The 15,762-nt window shown below is 32.4% G+C and overlaps 2 protein-coding genes across 4 annotated transcripts in view; one reads left to right on the top strand and one right to left on the bottom strand.

The window, feature by feature from the left end:
- The window catches only part of MED27 (mediator complex subunit 27), a 419,936-nt gene that overhangs the window by 266,934 nt on the left and 137,240 nt on the right, over positions 1–15,762 (top strand). The gene's annotated exons all lie outside the window — the stretch shown is intronic.
- Positions 2,467–15,762, bottom strand: part of nAChRalpha6 (nicotinic acetylcholine receptor alpha6) — a 143,592-nt gene continuing 130,296 nt past the window's right edge. For 2 of the 3 annotated variants that reach the window (XM_069505461.1, XM_069505453.1), the window contains exons 8-12: positions 15,415–15,501; positions 12,299–12,408; positions 11,310–11,536; positions 9,945–10,148; positions 2,467–9,085 (exon numbers count right to left, since the gene is read on the bottom strand). In XM_069505461.1, the coding sequence (XP_069361562.1) occupies positions 9,001–9,085; positions 9,945–10,148; positions 11,310–11,536; positions 12,299–12,408; positions 15,415–15,501 (713 nt within the window). In that variant the 3' untranslated portion in view covers positions 2,467–9,000. Of the gene's footprint in view, positions 9,086–9,944; positions 10,149–11,309; positions 11,537–12,298; positions 12,409–13,782; positions 13,870–15,414; positions 15,502–15,762 lie in introns of all 3 variants that reach the window. The other variant, XM_069505467.1, reaches the window with a different exon arrangement.

Below are 15,762 nucleotides of genomic sequence, written 5' to 3'. Positions count from 1 at the left end.
TCAAAACTATTAACTATAGTACATTTTAGTCCGTATTTTAAAGGTGAACCGTACCTACTTTTGACATGAAAGTTGACCCATAGAGTTAAAATGGCGCGTGAGGAGTCATTTTTTACGGACTACATGATATCTTCACCTTCTAATGCGACTCATAATATACCTTTTACTAAGAACTAGACAGGCGTGTTCGTTTAAATTAATCATCAATTATTTTTCTCTCTGATTTTCCCTTTCTTCCACCTCTACATGCTTCTTTCAAACTATTTTTTAAATTTTTGTATTCGAAGACTTTACAAACACTAAAATACTGCAGAAACTTTGATTACCAACTCTTAATCAAAGTTTCTCGTACTGAATCTACGATTAATTCCAAGTCCGAATCAATTCTTTGTCGGACCAAAGTAAAACTTTAATTGCTAAGTAAGGTCGTGAAAAGAAAATAAAACACACTGAGTAGTATAAATCAGATTGCTTTAATTTTAGTTTTATACAAATCGAATGCTACTTAGTCAATTTAACGAATAAACGTATTACTCGTTCGGTTTTAATATTCTTTACAAATTTACCTTTGTATTTTTATAATGACGACTATTATAAAAAACCTCCATAGGGGCTTTCTTTTTAAAAACTTACTTTACACTCGGTAGTTATCTTACCTGCAGTCGAATTTTAATTAATTTTAATTAATTATTTTTGACTATTGATGAGCCACAGGAACACAATGCGGAGTGGAGGCGTACAAAAATAAACTGTATCGTGAATGGTGGCCATGCTTATCAATAAATAATTACATAAAGTCAGGTCATTGTGTGATTATCCATCGTTTACTTTTTAAAAGTAACTTTAATTTTAATAAAACTGCACAATAAAAAATAAGTAAAACATTTTTGTGAATATTTTTTATAATTTATCCATATTATTTTGGTGTTAAATAAAAGTACGCCGAATATTCACATCCAAAATAATACAAATTAAAGGTAATCGGGGATAATTGAACCGCTTTACGAACATGAATGATGAATTATTAAATATCAAAACGGGAAAACTCGATGGATAATTACACTGTAACACAATATTATGATTATGGTATTTAATTAGCAGTTTATGAAAGAGAAATGTATTATTTAAGTATTCTTATTACTCTTATAATAATAAGCATGACAGCGTGATTCAGAGTAACCTTAAAATCAAGGACTTTTTATAAGTAATTGTTTACAAAAACTTAAATTACCTATTATTATATAGTTCAATAATAAATAATAATCACTCAGCTCAGATCTATAGATGTAGTAGTTATTCTATTGTTTTCCTACGCTTTGCTGTTTTTAGATTTAGGTAGGTATCATTTATAGTCTATTTTTTAATCCCGGACACTAAAATGACGTTTCCTGTGTTGCCTTTTTTTTAATGCTCTTTAATAGTGATGTGGTGCAATCGTTACTTACTGATAAAATATTTATAGGTTTTCTTGTGTGATACGTAATGAGACAACAAAATTTGTGTTGAAAACAATTCTAATTCAAATGAAATAAGTATGGGCTCAATCTCAATTTATGAGTTTTACATACTATTGAAAAATTCCTTAGGTGAATTATTTTTGTTACTAATTATTATTTAATTCTTTTGAATGGTATGTGATTAGTGCTACTTTTTAATCTCGTAATTACACATTTCGTACGTTAATTTTACTCGCTATGCACGAAATATGGTTTCATTAACAATTTTTATCTGAACCGGAACCATGAGCAGATATGTTAAGCTGGTATTTTTAAGTTTCACGTTTCTAGCTGTAAGTTTTTTCTCTGGGATTAAAAAAATATGTACTATTAATGTAATTATGTAGATATTACTGGCATTTTAGCCGTTCAAATACTTTCCAAATATTTCTTGTAGTGTAGGTCACAGTAACCAAATTAAGCTTGTATTATTCAGTTGTGTTGGAAAGTACTATTGTGTGAAATTTTATCATGGAATTGGTTTGTTCAACTAAACTTGGCACAGATTTGGCGCCCAAACGGCTGATATCGGACAGCATGTGCCCACTATCTTATCTCGTTTCCCGCCTAATTGCTTGTATGGTTTTGTATCTGGCATGGGCAACATTTGTTTTAGGATTTTTTCTGTTCCTTTTATTATTTGCTCAATCAAATATCTACTTGTTATCTCTACAAAAGGATTGAAATGAGAATTTTAATTGTATTGTATAAAACGGGTACATACCACGATTATTTAGACGATTTTTAACTGCCGATATTTCGATCCAGAATCATCAACGCCAGCGTGGTCGGCCGAGGCGACGTTGGCGTGATGAATTAGAAAAATTTACAGTTACGTGGCCTGAAGAGGCACGAAATAGAAAATTGTGGAAGGATCGGAGGGAGGCCTTTGCCCAGACGTGGGACAGCACAGGCTGATTTAGATTAGATTAGATTTAGATATTTCGATTCGGTTGCTGCAACTGAGTCGAAATATCGGCAGTTAAAAATCACCTAATTCGTTGTATGTACCCGTTTTATATTATACAATATATCGGTTAACCACGAATATTAAAATAAATTTTACATAAATTAAATATAATTAAAAAGTCTTTGACTCTAAAGCTATTGCTTTAAAAATAGTATATTCGTAAAACAGTAAAAATAAGAAGCAAATTAAAATGACTTAATCAATACACACGATCGCCACTTAGTAATTTTATAAGACAGCAAGTTTTTATTAAAAATTCGCTAATTTTGCTTTAATTATAATATTTTATAGTAAAATAAAGAAGAGCTCTTATGTTAGGTTATCAATGAGCGATTTGATGCGATGTACTTAACTCTTAAAAATGCAACAAAATTGCAAGTTGATGAAGAAACGTACTCACATAATATTCTGTGGTTTAACGCTTTTACTCGTATACTGGAGAGTTCTAAAGAGTTGTTGAAGTTGACATGCGTGGAAGAATCGCGGTTAGAAAAACATCCCATCAAATCGCTCTATGACGAAGATCAACAGCCAAAATCAATATTCAATCTATCTGTAATCTGTCGATAAGTTCTGAGCAATGTTTTTATTTGTCTAAAGACCATATGATTATATAATTTTTATAAAACTTTACATAGGTACTCTTGAGGGAGATTTCGAAATAATTTTTTTATAAACAAAAATTAGCGTTTAAACTATCGTGAGTGATTCGCGAATTGAGTAGGTGTGAAAAAGGACCTCGGATGGGTTCAAAACTAGTCTAACGTCGACTAAATACGTGAGTAAAGCTGGTTCTTCTACATTTATAACTAAAATTACGTAACTGGTTGGAATAACCAAGAGATACAGACTTCGGTGAAGGAAAACATCGTGAGGAAACCTGCATGCTTGAGAGTTCTCCATAATGTTCTCAAAGGCGTGTGAAGTCTACCAATCCACACAAGGCCAGCGCGGTAGACTATAGCCAAACGCTCCTCACCGTGACCCGTGCTCTGTAGTGAGCCGGCGATGGGTTGATCATGATGATGATGATGACAGGCTCAATCCCTGCCGGTTCCACAATGTTGGTACTTAATTAATTTTTGACAAATAAGAACGTTGCCAAGTAACTAATCGACAGATTACAGATAGATTAATTGTTATAATCAATTTCGTCTGTTCGGGATAGTGTTCAAAATGTGGTAAAATCTTAGACTAAAGTCCTCAGAAGTACAGAATACCAAGTGATAAATGTACATGAAACGTCAAAAATACCTGTTTTATAATTAAAGCATTTAGTTTCTGTTGTGCAATATACGCAATTTTCGCGTTAATTATTCATTTGTGTCATAATTTTCTTTGAGATATATTGCGATCATATTCCTTGTATTTATGATTTAAATAAATATTATGTGACTAAAATAAAATCAATGTTATGTTCATACTGACTATTAGAATTTTTTTAAGATTAATATTTATCTTATAACCTATGTCAGTTTAATTAGTCGCATTCTTTTTTTTCAATTTTTATCTTTGGGATTTTTTTTTGTTGTTTTACTTACCTATTTTTATACTTATCATTTGTTACTGCTTTAGAATAAAATTAATCAAAAGTATAAATAAAATCAACCACTCAAAAAATCGAAAAGTGCAAAAAATTAATATTATCTAGTTACAAGTTTAAAAACTCAAAAAGATAGAAATATATTAGAAATAGTTACAAAGATTCCGAAAGCACAAAAAATGAAATATGAAGACATCAGATCTTAAAAAATCTAAATAATAAAGATATATATTACAGCAGAATGTCAAGCACAATTTTTAAAGTGTAGAATACAGATATATTATATAAACACAACACAGAATCAATAAGATGTATAAAAGTGGCAATTTAGCTTATCAAAGGGCATCTAAAAGGTATGCTTACAAAATATTCAAAAATGAGATAAACATGGCAGCTTTATTTTCTTATATTTTATATATTTCAATCATCCACTAACACATTCTCACAATTTACTGTTGTTATTTTATGGATAACTTTCTCAAGCGTAATCGTAGCTAAGTTTTATGAAAATTATAAACTTTGCAATTAAGTAGGTTTGTATGCTGGAGTTTTTATTTTGCTTTTAATTTCGATTTAAATCTGCTTGTCAATTAGCGAATATACTTTATGAGTAAGTATCTTTTGACGCTACAGCAAAATGAGCAACTTAATGTAAAGTAAAGCACTGCAGCTGAAATAGTGTTGTAATGCATCAGTTCTTTTGTACGTTTATTTCTTTCCCGGTCCCGTGCAGGCGTTTTAGTCATTTAAAATTTTATTTTAAACGTAGATCCATTTCTACGTGTTTTTAATGTATAGTTTATTTAACATAGAATCGCAAACTACGGGTTTTTAAAAACCTTTTCACAACCTCTTTATTTATTTTTTAAAATAAACTAAGCTTTTAAAATTGGCTGATTGAACCCGTATTTGCGGCTCAATGCTGTTAGTTTAACATTAACGTTAAGTTACACGTTAACAAGGACACTATTTCGTTTTTTATAAGTTTTTACAATAAAATTTTCAACATTATCCTTTATAATTTGTATCTCTATAAACAAACTTAATTGTATAAATCCTAAACTTTGGCACTAATAAATCTAACTTATTTATACCAATTTTTCAATTTTTCACCACTTGCAAAGAGAATTATTATAATAGAATAATAACGTCACATAATCACTGATAAATACAAATACGATATAACAGTAGACATTCATCTATTAGAATTTAATATAACAATATTGAAGTATTACGAAATGAAAATATCTTAAGTATAATATATACAAAGGAATCTGCAATCTTGATATAATTTGAGCACCATACAGTATATGATAAATAAATACTTATTAAAATAATATTCTATAGCATGATCTACTTGTGTCGGTAAACTGAATTAATTTTGTGCCAAATATGTTACAAAAATCTAGCGTTATTTTAACCCACATAAGCAAGAAGATAAGCAATTCCGAAACCAATTAAAATTCAGATGAATAAATTCATAAGGTACTAATTTATTTTGTGTTTAATAAGTTGCTTAAATTAATGAGCTTCCTTATGGACTAAGAGCCAGCGCGTGCCAGACCTTCGTTATTTTATAAAAGCTCATAGTGTCTCTGCGTCTTGTCCTCAACGCAGGAAGGAACGAACAGCGACTATGAAGACGTTCGGATCATGGTGGCTTTGGGAGATAACAATAATAAAGGTGTAAAAAAATTACGTCAAAGTATAAATTAGTCTTAATTTTTTTCTTCGTAATAATATGAAAAATCACGTCTTGCATTGCCAAGCACTGTCGTGGCAACCCACTGCCAGACACCATCAAACTTTAATAAATTGTTAAACTTTAAGGCTGTCTGACAGGGGGTGGCCACGAGACTAAGTGTATGGCAATGCATGATGTGATTTCTAATACTATTCCCAAGAAAATATAAAAAATAGACTGTATACGACGTAAGATTTTTACACCTTTATTACCTGTTATCTTCCAAAGCCACCATGATCCAAACTATTTAGTCGCTGATCGTTCGTCCCTGTGTTGGGGACATTACGGGGAGAAACTTTCAGCTCTTATAAAATAACGATGGCCTGGCACGCACTGGCTCTCTCTCTCTCTATTATTATTACACCGTAGCCTTATATTAAGAGACACGACATTCACTAGGCTATCACGACACCTATAAGAGCGAAATTGAGGAACGGACATAGATAAAGACGTGAATAAATGTTATAATTACATAGTTTATCTATGTTACAATATTATCTAACTCTACGGTATGTGCTAAAGGATTGTTTACCCAAAGCCTTAGATTGGAAGCGTCACTCGATTTAATATTGCCAACATAGTAAGCTTATAGTTGGTCAATATTAAATTCATTTCGGTGACTCCTAAGTTGTCTTTGGATAATATCTACGTATTTAGAACGTTGCTTCTTAGTTTCGATTTCTCGTTTCTAATAAAAACTGCGTTTCCGCCTTAATTATATACAAATATGTACTTGTATAAAATAATTAATAACAATAACAAATTATTTAGCAGCGTGATACAATTTGCACTACATTTAAAGGTTGACTACTCAAATGAAAGAACAACTATTTTTCCCATTATTTGTCCTAACAATGCATTATAAAATTGAGTTTAGATTTTCATTCCATTTCTGCGCATCGTCGTTAAAAAACCAATTGAGTGTCTTTTCAATATTTTATTTTATTTATTTCATCAATATTAATAAATATTTTTAATTAAATTTATTTAATACGCATATCTACTTTCTAGTCTACCGTTACTTTGGTTCGTTTTACTTATATAAGTCAATTCCAATACTCTCAATATAGGGTACAGCTTCTAGTTCTGTAGGATTAGTATGCGATTTCACTTCTTACCAACGCTAATAGAATTCGAGTGTCAAAATATACGTTAGAGTAAAATAGACCTAAAGATATTCGGTTTAGAGTCATACTTTCAGTATCACGTAATTTTATTTTGCAAAGTTTTCGTTCCTTTAACGTTGTTAAAGTTTAACATACCTCAAAGGATTAGCAAGCTGAAGTGGCAATGGGCAGGTCATGTCTGTTGCAGCACCGACGGCCGATGGGGCAGACGTGTTCTGGAGTGGAGACCGCGTACTGGTAAGCGCAGTGTGTGGCGAACTCCAGCCTGCTGGACCGATGACCTGAAGAAGGTGGTGGGGAGCGGATGGATGAGGAAGGCGGAGGACCGTGTTTGGTGGCTCTTGGAAAGGCTTATGTCCGGCAGTGGACGCAAACAGGCTGATGAATTCGATTGGAAAGTTTTCATTTCGGACGCTGACTGTAGATGTATGGACAAACTTGAGTGTTAAAATAATTTTCTTTGACGTTAAAATATTTCGACACTCGAATTATATCAAGTTTAGTGAGATGAGAAATCTCATACTAGCCCTAAATTGGACACACAAATGTGCCTGCCTATCGACAACCAATTCCTGATGATATTACAAATAAAGAAAATTCACCTTAAACATGATCCAAAAGTCATAATATTATGATACTAATAATATTTAATCCTTAATGTTATGTACATTACTTAACATCCTATGGTAATGTCATTGATAGTGATCCCTCATTTACTTATAAAGGATTTTTTCTCATTCCATTTTCCGTAACTCTTCCAAAAAAAGAAAATCCCTTATGATGTTAAGCTTTTACCGGAGTTCCATGTAGTTCTTACATTTCACGAGGGCGAGTGGCTCATGCTTGTGTTTAAGTCGTATTGGTATAAGTATGGTACAGTAAATGTGTGCGTTTTCGAACTCTTGCTCGTGACTGATTGGTCCGTCATGCACGCACACTTACGCAATGCCCATACGACGTAACCACAAAAATAAAGTTCACTCGTCATCGTGAATTGCAAGAACTGTATATTTAAATTAGACAGTCTACTAAAATTATTGTGTGTATCAAAATTACTTAAATATAGTAGAAATATTTCATGTGTATCAAAAGATATCAATACTTTTAAATAAGACGTGGTGTTTGTGTGAACCAAAGTAAATCCGATTCACGCTTGCCTTGTTCTCCTTTAAATTATTTAACTAAACCTTTTAGTTATTATATTTAAACTTATTTATTAGAGATATTATAATTATATACTTTAACAAATTATACGTCAACATTTATATGTGTTACATCCTAATCAACATCACAATTGTTTTATAATATTAATGTTGGACTTAACTAATCTATAAGTAACGTTTTATTTTCTTTACATTTACCGTCTTCCGACATATTGTGTGCGTTTGAGCCGCGTATCGAAGTATACGGTGTACAACTTGAGAAAGGACCGCCGTGGCCGCCATATTGTGACGTTATAGCACAGAGTAGACCAGAGAGGAAGCTTCATACAAGCGGCCCGCTGTAGGAATACTCATTACTCACTCATAGCGCAGCTCTCAATATGATTCGATTAGGTAGGGTTAGCAAAAAAAAAAATATGTAAAAAAGAATTAATTTTGAATGAAAATGATTTAATACCAATGTAGCCTTCAACTCCAGGGATCCTTTACGCTAATGCTGCTTTACGCTATAAAGTAGAACACGTATATAACTACCATTTACATATCTAAAAGTAAATATGTGTTTATAATTTTCAAATACCTCCCTTTACCGGTATTTCTCCTTGATTCGTTTCATGTGATTTATTTCTCTGTGCCATTCGTCCCTGGTTAAATACTCGTGTATTAACTTTTTGTGCAATATTAAATATTATATTATGAAAAAAGTTGAATGAATATCTTTGTTGTACATATTGTACTATATTACAAATAAAATAAATAAATAACACAATAAAGTAAACATTATTTTCATTGCTATCCGTACGTTTTAAATGACAGTTGACAGATACAGCAAATATGGCGAGTCCTTTGTCACTTTGTACGCGTTATACTTTACTAAGACTATTATACATACTTATCATTAGATTTATAGTATGATTAGTTCTCTCATATTTCAGATACGGACTCATTTAGTCATGGTCACTGCACGATGATATGCGGAGCCGACAGTAGCACCGCTACCGTCGCGATGATGGTGAATAACGTAAACACGAACAAACAGAACCTGTAGACAAACATATTAAATTATAATAATGGATATATTTTATACAAGGTGTAATAAGAGGCTAGCAAAAACAAAGACAGTTGATAATACAAATAATCAATGGGAAGATACCATCAACCTGAATTTTCAAAAGTTCGCAATATATTGCAAATAAAACATCTGTCTGACGCTAGAGGTTAACGAACGTTGCGTTGGTAGATGATGCGGGGTCAATGCGACGTCGTAGGCGGTGCATGGAACCAAAGTTGTATACGCTATACATTACGGGCTTGAAAAATACTGAATCTCTAAAATCCTCACGAAAAAAAAATACAAAAAAAGATATTAATTTATAGTTTCACGGTGAAGTGACATTGGTCGGAAAATCCACTTTGGCTTACCCCATTCGCAATGTTTTAACCCAAACAAATATCGGTTTCCCCAAGATTAACTTATCGTACATGACATTTGACCCACTCAATAAAAATTGTATATACATACATAAAAATACTGACAATATCTGAATCATCGCCTATTTTTAGAAGTCTTGGTGCCAAACTGTGACAGTCTCAATATTTTATTATAATTATTAATATTTTCTTGCACCTGTGGCTTAAGTTCATTTTGCGGCATTATCGTCATCCATCGTTAAACGTCTACTGCTGGTCATAGGTCTCTTGTGGTGACTTCCACATGCCACTGTCTAGCGCCGCCTGGATCCAGCGACTCCTTACGACTCGTTTGAGTGTTTGGTGTCTATCTACCTATGCTAATGATGATTTTTTTAAACCTTCGTGGTTTTTGCTGTGTCTAAATTGGATTTGTTAAACATTCTTTACGTTGGTAATTTAAAAAAAAATGTAGTAAAATTTGGACTCACCTATCCACTACCATCGCAGCGAATTTCCAATCGCTTATTAGTTCGGCTTCCTCGTCAGCCTTCTTCATCCTCGCCGTGATGAACTGCAGCTCCCGCAGGATCAGCTGCAGTTCCCGCTGGTGGCCGCCCAGCCCGCCGGCCACGTCCTCCATCGTTGACGGACGGACGAACGACCGCCGGAAGTCCGAGCGAAATATTGAACATCTGTTCCAAATCAATACGTAAATGATATTAGGTAGGTATATTTACCCGGCTGAGTTTGTTGTGGGCTCTTCTCAGACCTGGGCGCGTTTGGAACCCTCGTAGCTCTAGTTTTAAGTACGTATTAATTACCACCACTATATCATATCATCTTACAAATAAAAATTTACAATCAGGAAGCGTAAAATTTTACCAATTCTGAATAAATAATTTGAGTTTGAGTAAGTATAGTGAAAAAAAAATTATAAATTTGACACACACATCATCATCAACATAATTACAAACTAATAAACATTTTTCGACATATTACAGACTAGCTAATGCCCGCCACTACGTACGCGTGGATTTTGGTTTTTGAAAATCCCTCGGGATTTTTAAAAACCAAAATCCACGCGTTTAGGGAGTATTTTTAAAAAGGCTTGGTGTCCAATCCAGTACTTTACAGCGAATGTTACTTCGACTTCAAGATAATCAGCTAGTTAGATAATCAGATTTTAAAAATCCCGTGGGAACTTTTTGATTTTCCGGGATAAAAAGTAGCCCACGTCACTTTCCAGGTCTTAAACTATACCCATGCAAAAAATCACGTCAATCCGTTGCTTCGTTGCAACGTGACTGAAGGACAAACCAACAAACCAATACACCAACAAACCAATAAACCAATACACACTTTCGCATTTATAATAATGGGTAGTGATAAATTGACTATTGATAATAAGTAATTTACCCATGAAAGAAGATCACGGTCTTACAGATAACTTGTAACTCCGAGAATGAGGCTGACTTGTTTTAAATAAATAATTAATGTGTACTCTACAAACACACACACACAGTGTTCACAGAAGTCTCTCTCTAACATTTAGTTTCAAATACGCTCACTCTACTATCAGCGCCAAAATGGCGATAATCAAGTTGCTTTAAAAACACGTCAATCGCATATCTAGAGCACTGTATAATTTTTTTTTTTTTTAGAAAGAATATTAGCCATGTTAAATGACTAATATTCCCCTTTCCTCTCCAACTAAGCGTCAGGCTCGTGCTAGGAGTAGGTACGACAATAGTGCAACGGGCGGGGTTTGAACCGTCGACCTTTCGGTTTTCAGTCCACTCCTTTACCGGTTGAGCTATTGAGGCTCTTTTATTAATTGATAGCATTTTCCTTACCCGGGTCCTAAATTTCCTGTAGATGCTGTACTATTAGGTGGCGGTGGTACATGTCTAAAATCGTCATCTATATCCAACACATTAGCTAAAAGAGACTTGGACGATCGCTCCTTTAGCTCCAGTTCCCTCATTCTATTCGACATCATTATTGTTTTCCTAGTTATTTTCTTCCCGGGCCTCGACATGCGCAGGATCCACGGCAGCCATTGTAGGAACACTGTTTTTATCTGAACCAACAGACAAAACAACATAAATGTTTAAATTGCGACTCCATGTCTTACAGCCGTACTCCTTACTTAAGTTTAGTTAAAACAATCTCTCACATAAATCGTTTTAACTCAATCTTAAGTAACAATTAGCGACTCAGAGTGCGGCTGTTACACTTCTATAAGTTCTTAAGTATGGGTTGCCTGGAAGAGATCAGTGTAGTGATAAGAACGCCCTTTGTTTTTTTTAAGTGTATCCTGTACGCTTAGTACGAGATTTTACGTCTCACCAACGTTGATAGTATTCGAGTGTCGAAACACTTCTGAGTTATTGTAAACTGGATCTTAACTGCCTTGTTTTAAAGCTCAAATTTTTCTACTTTGTCTACTCATCTACAGCCAGCGCTCCAAGCGGAAACTTTGCGAAATCTAAATCAGTGGCATTGAATTTTTTACTTCAATTCAAGGCTCTTAGGTCCATTTTACTTTGACGTTATTGTGTTTCGACTCTCGAATTCTAGCAACGTCGGTGAGACGTAAAATCTTATACTAAGCGTACTGAGCTGTACTGTAGACCCATTTGGGGTAAGTAGTATCATAGTATAAAATGTTACATTTGTATGCTTTGAATGCTCTGTGACACCAACAACAAATAAATGGATTTTCTTTCTTTCATTCTCTCTCTCTCTCTCTCTCTTTCTTTCTTTCTTTTTTCTTTCTTTCTTAGTTGAGAGGTGACGCACAGTGGTGAAAACAATAGTCATAATTTGATAATTGACTTACCCACTGTGGCATTTCATGTATATCTGCTGTTCTATGGTGGTAGTTTAACACCACCACCGTTAGCACCACGGACGAGGCCACCATAAACATGATGCAGTTGAAATAAGTCCCTGTTAGCCAGATTTTATTATTTTATAACAACAAAAAAAATATTATCAAAGACAATAATATCTTAACAAATTCTAAATAATATTAGGATTAATAATTGTGGTAAAATTAAATGTCAAAAATAATATTTTAAGGAGAAAATTAAGTACTTTACAATTTTTGCTTTATATCTGTTTTCTTAGATTTTTTTATATTTGCTTTACAGGTTTTAAGTTCATTTTTCTCTATATATACAACACCGATAAACAAAAACAAAGAAATCCAACTAACACTAAAATAATATAACATGCATATTATATTTAGTATATGAATCATATCATTGAAAATATAAACGTTATTAGCTAGTACAAAGTTAATAAATAATAAATAATCAGTGCCTATTACAGAACGATAAGGATCATAAAGATAACATACCTAAAGATTTTGAAAAAATAGAAATTAGAAAGCTATACTAAAAACAAAAATAAATGGCAATCACTTAAGAGTCAAAAATAAATTAACTGTGATATATTATGTATAGTAAACATCAATATTTAAATTTAAATTAATATAGAATAGTTACAAGAAAAATAATGTTTACAATTTAAATCATGTCAGTAAAAAATGAGTGAGAAATATTTACAAATAATTATTACTTTTTCGAAGAATACTTGGAGGGTCACATATTGATAATAATATTAAAATAGCAGCACCAGCTACAAGCTTTTTTATAAATCTAAAAATCTAAACCTTCATTTAAAATACTCTAAATAATAAAACAGTACATTAAAAAATCATGCTACTTCAACGACGTCAGTTGTCATTTAATAAAAAATGAAGCCTAGGAAAATGAAAAACGTTTAAAACAACTTGATTTATGACAAAATTAATAATTGAGAAGAATGTGTGAATCAAATTAAACAACATAATAATGAAGACGGGTAATCATTTTAATACATAACAAGAAGAATCTAGATTGGAGGCCAGTTTGGAAAGTACCTTGAGCTTGCTTCAGTTTAAAAGATATAGCAGCATTGAAACTAGAGCTGTGTAGTTGCAATACTCATTTCGAATATTGACAAACCATAAAGCATATTAATTCCAGAAACCTAAAAGGCAAGTTAAAATTAAAAAGTGTAGGCGCTAGGCTGTTTAGAATTTTAGATAGATTTCATTCAAGCATTCTATTTAGATTTTTTGTTAAAACGATGCTTTCGGGAATGAGTAGAGGAATATTTTAATATGATAGTAATTTAGATTTTTTTAAACTTCCCAAAATTCCTCACAACCCATTCCCATATAAATTTTAGGAAACGATCTATTCAGAGGATGTCATATTGTTTATACATATATTTTAGAAGTTTTAGTTTAATTGCCAGCGAACACGAATTTCTCACCTATTAGGGGGATCGCCTCAGAGGTTTTAGTGATGACGTGTCCCACCAATAGAGAGAAAACAGTTTGCGACAGGAGAATGGTAACACCTGTAAAGATCAATATACAGTTCTATGATAAAAAAATCTACTCATATTTACAAAAATTTGCTTCTATGGAAACCTATTTTAGTTTGTGACAGACTTCGTATCGGTTTTAGATGTACATATTTCTGTAAGTGTGCTGCTGAGTTGGTTGTAGGATCTCAAGTGAAATAATAAACGAAATAGAATGAAGTATTCATGCATAATATTATTATGGTTTTAGAAAACATTTTATATCGTATTTTATCAACTGTTTAGAATTATGATTTATTAAAAGATTTATATAAGAAAAATAAATTATTCGAAGTTAAAACTACTATATTTAAATGATAATAATTCCATCAAACCACCCTCCAAGTATCTAGGATAAAGCCACTAGATTGCCTTTGATGATGTCTTTCAAATATAAGAACACCAAAACACAACACAAATAATACACCACGGAATCGATTGCGTTTATGAATCAACACAAAATAAGAAATTCGCACAATACTTAGTAATTTATTAATAGAAATGGAAAGACTTACCTTCGAGATCCAAACAATACCAGAAAATACATTAACCAAGTTTCAACATGCAAATCCAATAATCAATGATATTACAATAATACAACTATAAATAAAAACATATTTTTACTTACGTTACTTGATATCGAGGTAAGCTGTTATTATTAATGTGAATATTAAATGATATTTATCTGATGAAATTTATTTGTGTCACATTTCCCAAAATGTTTTAATCATGCAAAATCGAAATCGATTCCAAGGTTTATTATTTACTCAAATATATGAAATGGATAATTGTGAAACATTACTTCTACTATGATAATATGAGTGGTGTTTTAAAATTTTGATCAAACAAAGTATAATTCATTAACAGTAAAGCAAAAGCATAGCATTGTAAATATGTTTCTATCTATTATGCTGAAACTTCGCAACTCTAAATTGATAGAGAAATCCTCTGGTTTAGCAAAAAATTCTAAACAAAAGCTAAAACCATTTTTTCTTATCGTTAGCGATCGAAGAACAAGTCACTCATCTTAAAATTTCTCACTCACTTGTTTATGGTAAGACCAAATCAGAACGACTAATTTGACGTTTTACCAGGGAAAAAAGGTTCTAAAGTATTCTATGTTGCAAGTAATAATATGCACTCCTAGGGTTTAATAAAACTGAAGTTGAAGGTTTGGACTTTGTCTATGAATTCTTGCCACAGCTGAGGATTGACTAAATCAAACCGATCAGCGAAGCATCGGCTTTGGAATATAACACAGTTAAAACACAAGACGTTGTTGTTACTCACGAAGTAACTTGAGAGTTGGTAAATTAAGATTTCATGTTAAAAATTTACAGTACATAATTTACTCCTTGTAATGTTTTAAAATAATGTTTAGTATTTATTTTAAAAGAGTAAACAAAATGATAAAGATAGTTTTCTGTTGAAATAAAAATGGATAGAAAAGTAACAATAAGAGATAGTTCTGAATATGAAAATAAGTAAAAAAGTGGGAATTTGGGTTTGGATATCGGGGTTCTGGTCTGGACTGTGTACCTAACAGGGGGATAGCATCGGAGACCTGCGGCAGGGTCTCCGCAACCAGGTTGAGGAACACCGTCAGCGAAAGTAGAATAGTCACTCCTGAAACCAAAATCATTGTTAACCCTAACAAAGTTGCCAGAAATCCAAATCCGCATAGCCCTCTTATCTGAACAATGATATTTCTTTTGAACCTAAATAGTCAGTTATTAAATAAAATAAAAATGATAATTAATCTTCTTAAAGCCTAAAATGGTAAGCCATTTAATCTGTTTAATACATCAGTTCGTTCAATTTGAATTATTTAGCATAATGTTACTTCTAATTCCTTCAGAAGATGTAGGATTTAATCTGTAACACAGT

This window comes from Maniola hyperantus, chromosome 2, assembly GCF_902806685.2.
Source record: "Maniola hyperantus chromosome 2, iAphHyp1.2, whole genome shotgun sequence".
Classification (NCBI taxonomy): Eukaryota; Metazoa; Arthropoda; class Insecta; order Lepidoptera; family Nymphalidae; genus Maniola; species Maniola hyperantus.
The sequence above is the reverse complement of the archived record's forward strand: the minus strand, read 5'-3'. Positions and strand labels throughout refer to the sequence as shown.